The 18,121-nt window shown below is 37.4% G+C and overlaps 1 protein-coding gene across 12 annotated transcripts in view; it reads left to right on the top strand.

Moving 5' to 3' along the window:
* LOC104696613 (WD repeat containing planar cell polarity effector) overlaps positions 1-18,121 on the top strand; it is a 148,761-nt gene that overhangs the window by 64,716 nt on the left and 65,924 nt on the right. For all 12 annotated transcript variants that reach the window (XM_039568549.1, XM_039568553.1, XM_039568550.1 and 9 more), the window contains 3 exons: positions 2,811-3,002; positions 11,529-12,138; positions 16,188-16,376. In XM_039568549.1, the coding sequence (XP_039424483.1) occupies positions 2,811-3,002; positions 11,529-12,138; positions 16,188-16,376 (991 nt within the window). The remainder of the gene's footprint in view (positions 1-2,810; positions 3,003-11,528; positions 12,139-16,187; positions 16,377-18,121) is intronic.

Consider the following 18,121-nt stretch of genomic DNA (forward strand, 5'->3'; position numbering starts at 1 on the left):
CATTGCAGCTGTGCTTTAGGAGCGAGTGTGGTGTGTGGTGGGGCTTTCTTCTTAATAGCACTAAAGTTTAACGAAGAAGCTGTGGTGAACTGCCTTTGCCATTGAAGTGTGAGGGCCACAGCTTCTGACTTAATGTTTAGAAAAACCAGAAGTATCTGCTGCACTCCTTAATAGGGTTGTTAAATTCAGTTCTTTGCTGACACAGCTGAGCTTCTCAAAACACCTCCATGCTCAACGTTAACTTTGCTTTCTCTTGAAATCAGTGGGAATCGCTGTGGAACATTTCTTTGCTAGCCAAAAAAAAGGCATTTGCATTTTTTAATTGAATGTTCTTTTGTGTGAGGCTTGCTAGTTAGGCAGCTAAATATAATTTTTATTATCTTTGGAATTCCACCAGTGTGAGACTGCAGAAAGTATTATTCACTTTTGCAATAATATTGTGTCAGCTCTCTGCATTGATTTAGAGTTCTTCATGGCTGATTTTTGGTCAAATTTCAAAAGCTGAAAGATCACAGACACAGCACTAATGTCACTCTCAGTAGAAAAATAAGATTGTCCTCAATTGCAACTGTACAAACTTGTAATAGTATGTAACAATATGTAACAATAACAAATGTTATTGTTAAATGGGGGTTTAGGGAAAAAAATGGTTCTTTAGAGTTGGGGTTTTATTTAAGAGAAATTGAATGAAAAAGGTAGCATGCACTGGTATAGAACTAACACGGGATTAAAATCTGGAGCCAAGATTCAGGAAATTTGATTATAGCCTTCATTTCTGCCTCTGACTTTTGGTGTAGCCTTGAGAAACATAGTATTTGGGTTTACAGTCCCATTTCTAAAATGAGGGAAGTGTTTGTAATGGTATAATTAAATTTCTGTCATATTATCATTGTAATGATAAGCAACCTCACATTGTTCAATGTCCAGGCTCATGGTGGGCAAAATTGGCAGCAGTGTTGGACTGCCAGAGTTCTGTCAATAATAAGAACAAGTCAACCATGCTTTCTTCCTCACAGATTGATATTTGTCCAAAAGTTGAGTTTTTACACAATGCATACCTAAATGAATGAATTAATCTCTCTTATCCTCTTCCTTTCTAATTGATACCACCTTGAATTTTGTTTGCACTTTGAAACAATAAAGGAAGACTTATTCTATAAATCACTACAGTCTTGAAGACCAGCAAAATAGAAAACAAACTATTATTATTTACGTTTTCTGAGTGACATGAGTCCATGTTTGCGAGTGACATGTCTAATGCAAGACATTGAGGTTTACAAAAATTTGTGGCTGTTTTAACACCTGAAATTGTTATGAACAGTTAACAGTACAATACAGGACTAATTAATACATGTGGAAGTATTTGTTCTTTTCCAGACTAATCAAGGTGTTGTCACCAAATTAGCTATTAGTATATAGTTCTAATTCAGGTAGCAGCTACCTGCTGACTATTGTGTATGTTTTATCTTTACCCGTTAAAATATTTTGACAAGTGAAACACAGGATGTTCTGAAAATACTGACCTTTTGCAAGTTTTTCCTGTCTGTGTTTTTAATCCGTTTCAATTTACTGAAGGAGACTGAACAAGGAGTTAAATGTTTACCATGAGAGAACAACATTGGTAATTACTTTGATTTCAGTTCCTTTTGATGTGTATTCATGGGATGAAGAGGTCAATAATATTATGACCATGCAAATAGAAGAGGGTTCTTTTTGACCATATAAAAAACAGCAAAGGATTATTAAAGCATTAACCTTGATTTTAATGGCCTTGGTTGAGAGCTGAGATCACAATTTGGATGAGCCTGATTATTTACTAAATACAATACATAAATGCAACGGGTTCTTAACACCCATTGCACTCTGGCATTATCGCATTACTGCCAGCCTTTGTTGCCTTCCAGACAGGAATATGAAAGCAATCTGTCATGTAGTGAGACTGGCTCCAGAAGCATTTCTCTGATAAGAAGACCCCCTGCCCTTTGCTAGTGTCTGGTCCAGTAGGCTTAGCCATGCGCTTAATCCCCAGAAAGTGGTTCGATTATTGCTGACCAGCAATGGCAAGATAGGTTTTTTTTCCCCTAGCTATCAACCTTCCATTAATTCCTTAAGCAGAAATGCGGTGCAATCTATATTTCCTTGGCATGTGTCACCCAGATGGTGCACTGCTCATGTTTTCAAATAACCATGCTCCAAATAACAGAGTTTGAATAATAAATTCCACAAATCCTTCCTGAGAAAGAGGCACAATTCTCAAGAGCTGCATAAACTTTACGCATGATGCTGTAGCTCATCCACATTATGCAGAAAAGTATATGTTCTTTTGCAAAGCGGATGTTTGTGTTTCCATTCCTTAATTTTGGGAGGAAGAAAAAAGATATATGTTTGCTCAAATACTGTAGAATATATTTAATATTTGATTATGTCTTAAACACTAGCCTTAGCTCCGTGGTCAGCTTTGCAGAACTTGTCATTTAATATGGCTAAGCTTAAATCCTGTGTGGAGGTCGATGCTGTCAAGCAACCATGACTGTACATTTTGGTATTGATTGGAGTCATTGCAGTAAATTCCTTCTTAACTCATATTCCTTTCCATCCCAATCCCCTCCCCACAGATAAAAGAGTGAGCATGTCTTTCTGTCTGAGGAGATATTTTTCATGTTTACAGACAGCCTATATGAAGATATATGTACGCAGCGCTCTGCGTATATATACGTTCTTTCTCACACATCCAAAGTAAATGCTCCCATTTGCTCCTACTATGCTATTTTATCACCTCAAATATTTCCTGAATTTTTTTCTTCCATCAGATTTCTTATGTTGATATACTTGGACCAGAAGGTAGAAGGATGAAACGTCACCTGGCAATAAACTGTATGCAAGATATGGTCATTTGCTGGTGGTCAGCAACTAGTGATGGAGCATGGCCTTGGTCTCCTATTTCCTGTCAGAGGGACAGAGCCAACCTATTGCTATTAGGCTGTGCACATGGCAAATTGGAGGTAAAGTGATGAACTCTCTTGTTACGTGATTTTTTCGGGTTTGCTAAAGAAAGAACTATTCAACTTAAATGCATATTCAAGTAGATATAAAGAACAGATATTATTAAAACATAAGACAGGAAGATCAGCCATTCTAATCTTAAAAACAAAGGTTTGTTACTTAACAAAAAAGCCCCTTATTTACTGTGTTTACTATTTTCACATCAAAACTGTCAGCCTGAGAAGTGTAGCCAGTCTTTGTCATGGAACAGCTTTGGTGCTGCTAACACTGAAAATAAAAGTGTCAGAATTCCACTAGAAAACTCTAATATGAGTTAGCAGTTGTAACTGTTGCATGTAAGTCTGATGCAATTATTTTACATTGTCTGCAATGTTAACTGATAGGCAATTTACATCTCTTTCAAGTGTTTTTCATAAAATATTACCTATGCCCAGATGGTGTTTAAATTTTTGTTATGAGTATTGATCAAATCAGGGACTGATATTTTTCTCAAAGGAAAAGTTAAAACTCCCCATCTGCAGGTGGGAATATAAAGTATGAATTAGGACAAAGCTACAAGCTGACCCTGCTCCTGGCACTTGCTTAGCTTACCTTTATAGGCAGATGTTTTCATTTCAGCTATTTAATTTTTGTTTCATCTATTTAAGAATATATTAACCCAATTTGTTAGGTAGAAGTATAAAAATGAAGTTATCTGGGCATACTCTGAAAGATCTGGAGTCCAAATTTCAAATGTAAAAGCTTTTCTGGACTAACATCTTGTATAGATATTTCTGTATTTGGAATTTTATTTTCGGTTTATCTTTACCCACTTCTAATATGGACTAAAATGGCACTGACTCTGGGAGAAGAGCGCAAACTCAAGGATGAGCTGTGCAATAGCTGTTCTGGATTAGCTATTGCAGACTATTTCCCTGTAGGGAAAACCCCTAAGTAAGACTTAAGAATAAGCTACTCTTACGAACAGCTTCCTCCTCTCTTTAATTAGGGAAGATGTAAATGTTTTAATGTCTTGGAACTATTACTTTGTTAACTAATATTCATTTAAGTGAGATCCTTTTCCCTTGGGATTTTCTACCTATTGAAAGTGAAGAGAAAAGATAGTTGAGACAGCTTTTCTTTTCTTATTTCTGTCATTAGTCACTGTAGAATTGAAGTTTAAATTACCTCCAGCTCTGCCTTCTTTACTTCTTTTCAATTGACCTCTCTCCACTTGCGGTCATCTTTGACTCATCTCTCTCCTCTGCCTGATCTACACCTGCAGTTCTCCATTCCCCCTGCAGCTAGGCCAAATCACATAGAAAAAATTACTCTGGGAGCTAAAATGTGTGGCTGTTCTTTGTAAGCTTTTCCAGCCTAGTCTCTGTGCCAGTTATTATGAAACTTCATCCTACTAACATTTCAGACCTTATTTCCTACCATGACTTCTGTATGTCCAGGTTCTGACAATGACATTCCTGTGCCTTTTTTTTCCTTCCCACATTTTCCAGAAAGCTCCCTAATGCCAACATAGCAGTTTGTAGTCTCTATTTTCTATGTTTTTTAGAAACTCTTAAGAAATTCACAGAAACCACCCTATCAGCTTGAAGCTCTCTGTGTTTCATTTTATATGTTTTAGGGAGATTTCCAAATCACAGCATTCCCCTGCATCTTTCAATACACCTTGTTTTGTCCTTTTCTGGTTTAAACTCTAGTATAGTCCCAAGCACATCACTGCTGCTTTAAACAGTAGTGGTAATAAACATTCACTGAGGCTTTAGGTCTAAAGTCATAATCATTTTAGTTTGGTCCATATTGTAACAGAAATATAAGAAAATTCTTTTTAAAAGCAGCACTGCCAAATTTGACTGTTTGGTTGCTTTCCCCTTTCTGATTCTTTGCCTGTACTTGTCTGTTTTAATTCTAAGATCTTCAGATTAAATTTCTTTTCCTGTATTTATCAATAAGTACCAAGCACTATTCCAGGGCTATGGAAAACTTAGTCGTATATGAGTAACAAACTGTCTTGCTGGTTGTCAATTAGGCTGTTCCATGAACTCAGCTCTTGGATGCTCAGGAAGGCTCAAGTCACTCTGCCTATATACTTAGCCTATATATCCATGATGTGTCACGCATGGCACTGTTTGCTTGAGGTTTTTTGTTTGATTTCTGTGGCATTCCTTATGGGCAGGAGGTAAATTCCTGGGCATGGATGAGAGAATGTCATAACCCAGCTCTAGAATTAGCATCAACACACAGTCTGCATTTAACTGAGGTGCATTTTTCCCCTACAGTCTTGGAGGGGAACTTTAGCTTAACACCTTTAACTTCTGAAGGTCATTTAATAGCTTATACATGAGAAAAAGCATAGTTAGCATTTCTAAAGAGCTTGTAAACAGTTACTCTCTAGGTCAGATACCACAAAAATACAGTGCTTCTGTAATCATGCTTATTTTTCTCTCTTTGCCTCTAATCCCTTGCCATTTGTAGTGTTCCTCACGTATAGATTTGAAATAAAAAGTGGACATGCCATTGTTATTCATGAAAGTAAATCCATGTTTATCCTATTTGACTAGTAATATTAATTTACTCCCAGTAAAAGATTATTGTCAACAGAAGAAGAATGAGAAGCGTGAACTTACTCAGTTTAGAGCATTTATCAAAAAGAAGTGTAGTGAAGTAATACCACCAATATTTTACTTGAAAATAGTAGCATCAGTTGGATAAAATAGCATCATTATCGAGAATTAGGAGAAAAACAGAAATTGCTGAATAACAAGACCGAGAGGAGCTGTTTGGCATGTTGGGTTTATGAATCCAAGCCCAAGGAAATGAGTGAGTGCTCCCCACAGCCATCACCTCAGTGCTGACCTACAGAAACCACAAAACGACCTGCCAGCTGCTGCCATTCCTGTTGCTGGGGCAGGGCAAAGGCAAATGGGCACTTACTTGATACTACTTCCTGCCTGGAAGAATTTTCTGAGTGATCCTGGCTGCCCACCAGAAGAGTGCTTATTAGGATGAGGACAGGAATAGCTCTGGGATGAGACAACTCAACCCCTCATCATGATCATCACCTGTAACTACAAGTTCTGTGTTGGGATGATTCACACCTCACATGGAGTGTTTGGGATTGTGGGATTGTGTACTTCAGCAGCTTTGCAATTCAGGGAAGGAAATGCATTTTACTTTATAAACACACCATAAATTTGATTTGAATTTTGCCATGTGGCATTATATTTTAGCACTTACTACTGTTAAGGCTACAGTAACCTCTATTCCTCTACAAACAGAAATAACTTTTTCCTTACAAATCTTGACTTATTTTACTGATTTTTCTTTTCTGAGATCAGTGTTTCCTGTGTTGAATTCTGTGAGGTGGTGAATGGTGAAGAATTGTCCCTTGCAGAAACAAAAGTGCTTTTCTCTTTAGCATGTGACCTTGCTTTGGTGTGCAATGTTGCTGCAGAAGTATTTGTCTGTTGGACATTTGTCTGCTTTCCTGTGTGCATGGGTTTCCCCCAGTAAACTCACCCATTCTCTAATATATTTATTTAATTATTAGGGTTTTGTTTGGTTTATTTGTTTGGGGTTTGTTGGGTTTTTTAACGTTAAAGTACCAACAATCAAAGAATGTTATTTAAATTGTCTCCCTGTGGAGATAATGCTGGCATTTTGATTTCAAAACCAGAAGAGGAATCTTCCAGAAATTATTTCAAACAATTTGCTATGAATGAATAGGATCTGATGTGAAATCATCTTTGGATTAAATGCTTTGGGAGAAAGTCGTGTTAAAATCAACATGAACTTTATTCTGCAAACACAAATTAACAGGAGGTGCTGATGCCAGGGCTCAGTTAGTGTAGCACTTTGCATTTGTCTTCACCATTCTTATTTTCACTCCATTTAGTGCTAGTAGGAATGACTGAAATTATACTTCAATCTTGTGGAAAAAATAATTTCCCTGAGAGAGAATATTATTTTTCTTTCTCCCAAGAGATAATATTTAATAGTTATTGCTTTCACATTGTGCCTCGGATTTGTGAAATAAGCACAGCAGATCTTTTCTGTGTGAGCTGTCCTACAGTTACTGGAGTGCTCAGAAAAACATCTACCCTGTGTGTGTGAATGGCTGAAATACCTCTCACACACATACAGCAAAGAATGTGAAATCCTCAGTTTCACATTGGGTTAGAAGTTCAATGAATAATACAGGATGAAGATGATGATGATAAATTTTGAAAGAAAATAAGAATAAGTGTTGACTGGAGATCTAAATAATAAGATTGCATGTAGGTCTGTAGATACAATGCAGCCAAATAAGTAACCTGGAGTAGGAGCCTTTCATTTTTATTTAGAAATGTTTCAAAGTAGGGGTTTTTTCTTCTTTCATCTTCACTGTGCCATATTTAAAACTATTTTGCTCTGGTGTGCACCGCACTTCCCGCTTTACATTTCTAATTAAAATGTTTGTTGCTATTTGGAACCTCACTGTGTGAAATTAAATAAACACTTTTTTAACATCCATAAAATAAATCAAACATTTTTTTCTCATCTGAAAGACACACAATTCAGTCACAGCAAGCTTATTTCTCTGTTTCTTTTGTTTTCTTTTTTTCATCTGCCTGGTAAGCTAATTTTCTGCTGAAAAACTACTGGTTAAAACTCTTACTTGTTTTGCTATGTGGACTTTATCTTTTCCCAGCACTGTATGCAAAATACTTCAATTTTAAGTGTTCAAAGATTTTCACTGAGAAGAGTGATACTGCCCACACAAGCTAGCACTATTATTTCTCTCAAACATAAAATGAAAGAGAGTGTTTTAAGTAGCATATCAGGCCTCTTATTTACAGAGATTAACAGATTCCTTTACTTGGATTATTATGATTCCTGCCTCTAGGATTCGAGAACCTGGCAAATGTAGCATCCCTCATCCTGCTGATGAGCCGATGCAGAATCCAGGCCAGTACTGCAAGGGGAAAACAATATAAATGTGCAGTAGTGGTGCATGACTGCTACATTATAAAGGAAATATGTATAAATTACATGGACGGTATTTAAATGCATGTACTTTATTTTTGTATCATTCATGTCATAAAACTTCTAAAATTTTAATTATTTATGTATTTATTTTAGCGAAAGTAATTGGTTTTACTTCATACAAAATACTTCCAGAAATCTTTTCTTGCAATCCAAGGCTAAGTGCTTAGTCCAAGATTTATGGGAAGTATTTAACATTGAATGGACTCTACAGCCTGCCATGTGGTATTACAGCTCCGTCTTTTCAGATCCACTGCCCTGTCCCGTCCTCCACAAATCTGACATTTGTTCCACCCTTTGCTGAGGAAACTCCTCCAGCTTTTGCTTTCCCATCCCATACAAATGTTTTGTTAAAATGTTTTGATGTCACCTTTCAGGGTTCCAGAGATCTGCTGCTCATCAGGAAGGAATCTCAGCAGATACCTTTAAATGGAATGCTAAAGCACGATATGCACTATATTTACTACCATGTGGCTACTTACCAGATAGAAAAACAATTGGCAGAATACCATCTTCTTGGGGAAAAAAAAAGTTTTGATTATTAGACTTCTTATCTTTCAAAAGCATTGTACTAGCATTATTAACATTTCTGTAGTTGTGTGTCTCTCTGCTTTAGTTTTCCAGTTAGTGGCATGAAGAATGAATAATAAAACTAATTTCTGACAGAGAAACCCAAATCTTCCCTCTCAGATGGAAGAGAATATTCATTTTTCCCCTTCAGGATGCTGAATACCAGATACATTCAGCAGAACTGGAAGGCAGAATGAAGAGGTCTCTTGGTTTGGTTCTCTTCCTGCAAGAGGCACATGAGGCCACTGATGCATGAGAAGCAGCTTATCTGTTCCAATCTACAGAGAAATGTTTCTCTTGTTTTCAGCCAGAATATGAACAGCAGTGTCTAGAAAGGTTTCCTTTAAGCCTTATGTGTTTAAACATTATGCCAAAACCTAGTTTTGAAAGGCAACAAAGAGTTTCTGTCCTTGCAGGAACTTTTTCCTAGTTTAGAAATGAGTTATATACAGCAACCAGACCTACCCTAGACTTCATTTCAAGGGTTTGCTCTCAAAATTATGTGAAGCTAGGAAGCTTCTCGTCTCAAGACTCATCAGATTAGTCTTCCAAAATGCAGGATTTTACTCCCTTTGAAATTCAAGGTAGTGATCATCATTTTGTCTTTTGCTCTAAGAAGGAGGGACAAAATTACAAATTGGGTACAGTTTACTTGCTGACTCTCAAACAATCATATGGAAACATTTATTTTTCTGTGACTATTTCCATTGCTGTTTTCCTCCAGTCACTTCTATGGAGTTGTAAAACCCGTGTTTCACATATTTTCCTCTTTATTGCTGTAACCTTCAAGGCCAGTCTCTCTTCAGAATTTAATAGTGCTTTCAAGCTCTCACCTCTCATATATGCTTGATTATTGTGTAGGTCTTCATGACTTTCCTGTAGCTTTTGAAGAGTTGTCCAGAGAAAAATACTGGTTTGCGTCAAAATATGTAGCAGAATAATGCAGTACATTGAAACCTGCCACAGGAAGACAGAAATCTGAGTCCCAGAGGGCCTCAAGGCTCATTTCACTGAAGTTATGGAAGCTTTGAAGACTTGCTTGGGCAAGATTTCTGTTTCACACATTTGAAAGGGAGCTACCTGGGTGTCTGTACATACTCTTAGGGAAAACTGCAGAACAAACAGTAACACTTCACTTTGTCTTTATTTGGGGTTGGAGAGCTCTGTGGTCACAGTAATACTTTGTCCACAATTACCTCTTTTAGGAGTTTCCTTGCCATGCACTTTAACACCCTAACACACTTCAGCAGCTCTAACATCTGCAGAGTAGTCACTGCAATGTTTTGTGGGCATAAAATGATTACTTGCAGAGGCTGAGGCATTGGTGAGGGAATGGTTGAGGTGAGAAAATGTTTTTCAGACTATAATAGTAATGTAATCTTTTATTTCCTCTTTGATACATATTTTCATGGATCTCTGTTGAGATTGGTTGATGTGGTTTTCACAGGTTGGACTCATTGGCTCGTCTAAAAGTAGCAAAGATTTTTGTGTTAATTGTCATCTGGTTTCCAGCCAGAGAATTGTAATAATCCTTTTTTTCTTTCTTTTGAATGAGAAACCCTTTTGCTGACAAAATAAGTAAACTGTCAGAACAAAATATCCTATCAGTCCGATCAACATCCCAAAAAGCTTGTTTATAAATTTATCAGTTAGTTTAGAAGTAATGGGTGGTATGCCAAAAAACAATCTGAATTTCTTATTCTCCTTTACAGGACAAAAGGCTAAATTGCATGTTCAGTTGGTCTTGTGATCTGTGGAAATCAAATTTAAATTGCTCTACCATTATGTGTGCCTTTCTGTTTTCAACCTGAAATTTTTAGATTTCCTTCCTCACCCTCTCTCTACCTTTTAATCACATTTTTTACCCTTTCTGTGCTTTCATACCACCTGGACTCAAGGGGCTTCCAAAAGTTGTGGCAGGTCAGCAGCTTTAATTTACAGTGTGGAGATTGTTGTGGGAATACCTGAGGGCAGGTTCGGCTCAGGTTCACATTTTCCTTTCAGTCTTTATTTCTGCATGAACAAACACCAGCAAGTTTCTGACTGACTTCCACTACTGTCATTCTTCTAAAGACACAGGTTTTCTCTCTATTTTTTATGAAATAGCTTTTCATAAGCTCATCTGTAACTTAATTACAGCTGGTTTTTCTCCCATGGTTTCCCTGCTCAAATCCTGTACAACAGCTCTCATTCAAACCTATTTATCATAGTACATGAATCTTCAGCCGTCTCCACTGCTGCCTCCACCACTTAAGGGTACTTCCCATGTTTCACACTACAGATTCTTGCTGTTTGCCAGCTGCTGTCTTTTTATCACATTCTGCCTTTGTGTTCCTCCTCCCTTTAACTATCAAGTACCCCATAATGGTTCCCCCTTTTCTGCTATCACAAATTCATTTTTTCTTCATCTAAAACTGTATGGCACCGAAGAACATCTACCACCTACTCATTTGGCAATGTATAGCAGGTGCTGTTTTAACCTGCCATTGTTTCTACCACTACAGTGTAATATTTTCTGTTACCATGGCCCAGAGCAAATGATCAAAAATGCTCGATGCTCAGAGTAACTTACTATAGATTTTCCCTGGAATTTTGGGATTTTTACCCCACCCCCCTTGTGAATAGTTAGTTATTCTTTTATATCAGTCATCTGCTCCTTTCTCCTCTTAACATCACTGTTAGGACCATCCCCTCTTTTATCTTCTGTTCTGCTAACCTGTTACATTGGTCCAGACAAACGAATATGGCTCAAAGTCTATTGCAGAGTTCTTTTTATCAAATGAATTAAACTTTTCAATGTTCAAAGAGTAGATTTCAGAGCTCCGTTTCAAGAATGCCTGTTTGTGACTGACCCACACGAAAGCGCATTTGCAGCAGTCTATTTTTAAGAGTAAATCACTACAATGAGTACCAAAAAGGCTTTGGATTTTTGCCAGGTGCTGAGCTATGTCCGCACGGAGTGGGACCCCCTCGATGCCAGGTTCAGCTCTGTCCAGCCCGAGCAGGTGCTGACGGTGGAGCACTCGGTGTCCTCAGCCAAGGAGCCCATGGCCGACAGCTGCGTCTACAAGTGTGTCCGGAACAGAATCCAGTGCACCACCGTCACCAGGATCCCGCTGCGAGCCAGGGCCATCAGCTGCTGCAGAGATGTGACGGAAGACAAACTGGTGCTAGGCTGTGAAGACTCGTCAGTAGTTCTGTACGAAGCCTACAACCAAGTGACTCTGTTGGCCCAAGCAGAGCTGCTCCCTGCTGTAATAACCTACCACCCCTCCGGAGCCGTGCTGGTGGTCGGCAGCTCTCAAGGGGAGCTGCAGCTTTTTGACACAGCACTGTCCCCAATTAAAATTCAGCTCCTGGCACAGGACTATTCACCTGAGGCAACTCTGCAATTCAGTAAACACTGTGAAGTGCCCACCAGCCTCATCCAGATCCAGTGGGCTGCTCCACCAGTTGCATTTCCCAACCCCGACAGCATGGATATTCACGACCTTTTGTTGGTTAGATTTGACAAAGGACCCTTGGGAGTACTTCAGTTTAAACTTGGTAAGTTACCAAGCACATATGTTGAACCTTGAGCTGTCAAAGAAACATCTGTACCCCATAAGGTTTGGAACATCCTAATTTTAGATATATGAGACCATAGTCTTGAAAGCAGATTGTTCCAAATATACTTGAAGATACCAAGGAGTTCTTTATGCTTCACAATAACTTTATACCTTTTCATACAGGGTCTGACAGAATAGGACCCTGATCTGCTGTCTAATCAGCATCCCATAATATTCCTCACTACTTCAATAAAGCATAACAATTTTTCATCTGGAAATTTCATTTAATCGGTGGCATATAATTTTAGGAATTGTATTCATTCTGTAGTAATAACCCTTACAAGTTAAAATAAGCTATATTTAATAATAGAATAGTAATGCTATTTTCCTTACCGAATTTTTTTTTTGCATGTATGATGTATATTTGTCCAATATTCTGTTCTTCCTGGCTTCAGTACATGAAATTGCACCTTTTCTTCCTTTGAAGACTTTCCACAGAAGAAGGAGAATTTTCATAACCTTCAGAGCAGTTTGGTCTCTCAATTAATTTGCAAGGACTTGTGAATAGAAGAAGTAATAATGCTAATTTTAGAATTTATATAACACTTCTCATTTTAGGTGTAAATAGACTTTAAAGAGTAAAACCACAACTAACTTCCTTTTACAAGCAGAAAAACAAGAAGCAGTAAAGGAAACCTAAATGGCTTTCCAAGAGTTACACAGTGGCTGAATTAAGAATAAAACCCCTGCAGTGGCTCATCAGTGAGAACTGTATTCATTTCATTCAAGTCAGGCAAGTTACAGTGGTGCGAGCCCATTGTGAGAGCTGAAAAAACAATCATGCTTAAACCCTCTGACTCCCAAGCCTGTGTTTCAGCAGGGCAGACAGCCATCCTGGAAAATTTCAGCATTTTGCCCATTGTCTGTCCAAGAAAACAGGATTACTTCTGTAGATCTTCATGGGAGTTTTTAATGATTCTTTTGTATAAAGCTATTGAGATTAGGAAGAAACCTCTTTTATAAAAAAAAATCAAAAACAAAAACAGCACTCCAAAAGACTCAAAATAACAACCTGGGTGATAGTAAGATTTGAAGATCTACTTTATTTCTTTACTTAATGAGATATACACGTACTTCTGTGGGGAAAAATCTGTCTTAAAATTACCACAGACCTAAAAATTTGAAAGACTGAATTAAAAAATTTAACCAAGTGTGCCACTGCAAGAAGAATGTTAGCAACAAAAAAATATTAGATTGACTTACAGTTGTGTACTTTTTAAAAAGCTGATCCAGAATATTGCTATTATCTAAAAAAACTATTTAAAAACCCGTTTACAGGTTACCATTTATTTTGCACTTATTCGCTGCAATAAGTTCAATGACAGGTTTGATAGTTACAGAGTACCCCAGAACACTAATTATAACAGCTATTTGATGGTTTTGTGCATGTTGGCCATTTTACAAAAAAACAAACCCTCTAAATTATCTCTGTCCTGATTTGGCTGGGATGGAGTTGAGCAAGAGGCACTCTACCCACCTCTACCTTGCTTTTCTTCAGTCCTCCCTGGTGAGGTTTTCTCACAACAGCTTTCCACAAAGCACAGCTTTCCCCTTGCTATCTTTAGCACATTTATGTTCTTACCAAGGCAAGCAGGCTCTCAGTACAGGGATTTAGAGGCCTTTCCTGCTAATTGCCAGCTTGTAAACTTAATTGGACTGTCTCCCTGGGCACCGTTCCTAAATCAATTAGGCAGTGAGTTGGCTGTCACCTCTTTTTCCCAAGCAGGTTGCCTGGAAGCGCACCACCCAGGAGAAGTCAAGCATCCGAATGGGAAGATGTTGACCTCTGCAGCTGAAAGTTATCACATTTTAAAATTCATTCTGTATAATTACTGTAAAATCTCTTCTAGGAAGAAGGCAAAGCTCTCTCCCTTCTTCCCTCTCTCCCTCCTTGTAGTCCATCGTGCAAAAATGCACTGCTCTCTATTTCATCCTGGTGTTCAGCTTTACACCTCATCTCCTCCATTTGCCACAATGCCATGGGAACACTGGTGGTTAGTGATTCCCTCTTCACAGTCTCAGCAGTTTTTAGGTTTCTGCTGTTTAAGAAATAAGGCAGAATAAATAAATAAATTAATTTATTGCATTAATAAATTATAGCAAAAATTTAGGAGCTCATGACAACAAGACCCAGACAAGTTTTCAGGACTGAAAGAAAATCCATAAGCAATACATGGTTTGGAATTGTTTCCCACAGAAGTCTGTTAAGAAACTGTCTCAGTGAGAATAGGAAAATATATTTTTAACTACCAGCTACATTATGGTTTTGGACCATAGTTCTGTGAATCTCCATTGTGCTGTCTATGCAGATTTATTTCAGGAAAAAGTCAAATATACCCTCAAACACTAATGACAAATATTTTTGGTGTCTAATGCCAGACTCATTTCAAAAAGCGGCTTCTTGTCATTGATGTCAGATCTCAGATAATGCCAAACATGGTACTGGTGCCAGTGGTTCAGAATTGCTGGCCTCTAAAGGCATTTTAAATATATTATTATATTTAGTTAATATAAAAATAAATATTTTCATCTTCACTGAGAGGTTAATGTGGAGATTGCCCAGCTCCTGTAATACTTTAAAAACACTAAACATTTAGGTAGGAAGAATAAAGTCTTCCATAACTATTAAATATTAACAAGTAGAACATGTCTGTTACCCAGTGTCCATAGGCTTTAATACGTACAAATATCAGGTGAAATATGATAGAGAGCCTTTCTTTAATTATGCCCAAAAAAATTAAGTACTTCCCTGTTACAAATATGTAAGGTTTTTCCTCAAAAACATCAGTTCTTTATATTCAAGTTCTCAGCAGGTTACTTCTTCTCAAGCTATAGTCAGATGTTTTCCTCCACTTTTTTTTTCCTCACTTCTTATTTTGCATCACAAACAGTGTTCACATTTTTGAAAGTTTTGTGAGGTATGTTTTATATATAACAGATCTGCTTTTCTCTGTTATCAGGCTTTCCCCAGCCAGTTCTATGGTTTTAATACCAGTGTCAAAATTCAGCTTGTTCCCTTTCTCATCAGAACTTTTTCCATATGTTTAGTTTCAACAATCAGAATATAAATTGAAAAAATTTAAAAAAACAACTATGTTTTTATTTAAAGAGAGAGAAACAGTAAATTTATTCTGGTCTCTTTCTAATATTTGGAGGAGTACTGATAAAGTACTCTATCAGAGCGACCCAAAGTGAGCAGAACTTGCTAAAATGCCACGCGTGGCCTATGCCTATGATCATGTGGTTAGTCAGAGACAATAAAGAACATTACTTCCTGCAGCTTTTCAGTCATCTTTTCTGTTTAGAAGCTGACATCTACAAGTCAAGAAGCATTCTTGTGGCAAACTTGTTCTTGGTTTCATGTGCAACTTGTTCTTGGTTTCAAAGGTCTGTAATATTAAGATGTTGATAACTTCCATGGTATCCCCACAGAAAAAATGCTCCACTTAGAGAGTATTGCGAAGCTAGAAGGAAGTTCCAGAGCAGCTGCAATGTGGAGAGTAATTGAGTAAGAATTGCTTTGAGGTTGGAGCTGCTCTACACTTGTATGCATAGATACATCTGTGGGAGACAAATGCTGGGGTTTAGTGTTGTCCAGCAGTACTTCCTACAGGAGGGAGACGCTGTGAAAGTGAATTTATTGCCTACCTTACAATAGTGATAAACTGCAAATAAACTTGTTCTACTTTGTCTAAGCTGAACTTCATTTCGTGATGTTGTCACCTGTGACTTTTGGCTGCATTCATTCAACATCCATGTATGAAGTTCACTGATGATTTTTGTCTGCTGTCCAGCACCCTCAGTCTAAGTATACCAAAATAGTAAGGTGCTATCTCATATAAAAAATTCGATACTGAAACCCATCAACTTAATTTTCAATTATAGCAATTATTTTTAACTGTTCTGAAAAGGAGTCAGCTACTGTTTTACATACTCTGTGTAAAAGTATAAACCCATTATCTCTGGTTGTAATATTTCTTGTTGAAGGTGTGATCACAAGAGGACAACTGGGCCCTGTGGAAATCATCCACCAGTACATTCGTTATGATGAGATACAGGAGGCAATTAATGTCCTGAGCACCATGAACTGGAACACGATGGGTCAGCAGTGCTTTATCTGCCTGAGTGCCATTTGCAACCACCTCCTTAAACAAAAGCTTACACCAGCCAGAGAAGGTAAGAGACTGTTTATATTTCTAATGCATTTTTGTGGTGTCTTGGTAATTCGTGTGTGGATTATGACAATGTATTTATTGACTGTATAAAGAGACATCCAGACAGTCAGCCAGATTATGGTGCCTCATAACCACGTGTCATTGTAGACAAGTCATTTCAATAAAATCTGGACCAATGTGTTGACTACATTTTAGTTTGTATCAATAGTGATACTAAAATAATGCATATTGTAGTATATATATACTGTAGGCATTTCTTAATGTATATAGCACTAACATTATTAACTATTAACTATAGCACTATTATTATTCATTACATTCTGTCAATTTAGCTTATGTTACAGACAAGAGTTACTTAATACAGGATTAAAATGTTTGTGCTATATTCATGCTGAGACAGCACCAACTTAAGGAGGGATGTTTTCCTGCAACGGGGACAAGAGATTTTAGTATGTTTTTTAAGGTGCTTTCAAAGGGTCATTCTTTCATTACAAGATGCAAAGGCCTTGAATACACTATCCTCTGCTGCCTCCTTTAGGATTAAAGCATTTGTCCTCACTGTAATCTAGCCCCCTGCAGCAGTAGCTAGGGTCCCTCAGAGAAATTCTGAGTTTTAGGTTTAGCCCCATCTCTGCTGAAGCGTGGTGTGGTGCCTTCCTCTTGATTTGCTGTCTATCTTGAAACTCAATAGACTTCAAGATTTTGAGTGCCTTGATTTAGTGAAGGTGTTATCTTCCAGTCTAGCAGGCAGACAGCTGGAGACCAGGCATCTTTTGTGGCAAAAGAGAATACTTAGGATTCTGGTGTGTTTGATGATAGAAAAACTCCAAGGTGTCCTACATGGCTGCCAAGCCATCAGTTATCCCATTTCGTGGGGTCTGATTAAAAAAATCTCTGTGTTGCAAACATGACATATATACTCTAAATAAAACGTGCTTTGAAAAGGACCTGTGAAAAGGGCTGACTATGAAACTCTTCTAAAAATATTATAAACAGATATCTGTGTTTCCCCCATGCAGCTCCTTAACACTGTTTACAGCAGAAAGAATTTTATTCCATCCAGGAGTTATTCTATCTAAGTCTAACAAATTTGGCATGGTAATTTGTTTTCTTTTTTATTAACAAAACCCAGTGGGACCTTTTATTTATAGTAATGGGGCAGTTATCTTTGAGATCTTTATCCTGCCTTCAACATCAAGCTGGGCTATTTAATGAATGTATAACTGTGCTAGTAGTTACTCATATTCCATGTTGGTTGAAATATTTCAGAAGTACAAAACATGCTGTCAAGAAAACAGCAATGGCAAGAGACTATGCCTTGTTTTTCTATTTTAATCTAAATTGACTGCTGCTTTGAAAGAAAATACCTTTAAAGTCCGACTTATCTTACTATCTAGATTGGAGATAACATGAAACTAATTTACTAACAGTTTGCCTGTGTAACTAACACAGTACTATTAGCACATTTAGTGCTATCAAGCCTAATAAAATCAAATGTAACTATGCTTGGAAGTAAAGAAACATTATCACTAAATACAGAAATTCCTAGTTCAAACAAACATTAGTAACGGCAAATCAGTGAGATTCTGTCTGCCTAATGAGACAATAGGTCATATTTTGCTTTTAAAACAACATAAATATACAGCAAATACATATATAGCAAATTCTCCCTTTCCTGCCTATAAGACCTCGTACTACATTGTTAACTCTCAAGCAAAAGTTGAAGGGCATAAATATTATTGATCA

This window comes from Corvus cornix, chromosome 3 (genome assembly GCF_000738735.6).
Source record: "Corvus cornix cornix isolate S_Up_H32 chromosome 3, ASM73873v5, whole genome shotgun sequence".
NCBI classification, from domain to species: Eukaryota; Metazoa; Chordata; class Aves; order Passeriformes; family Corvidae; genus Corvus; species Corvus cornix.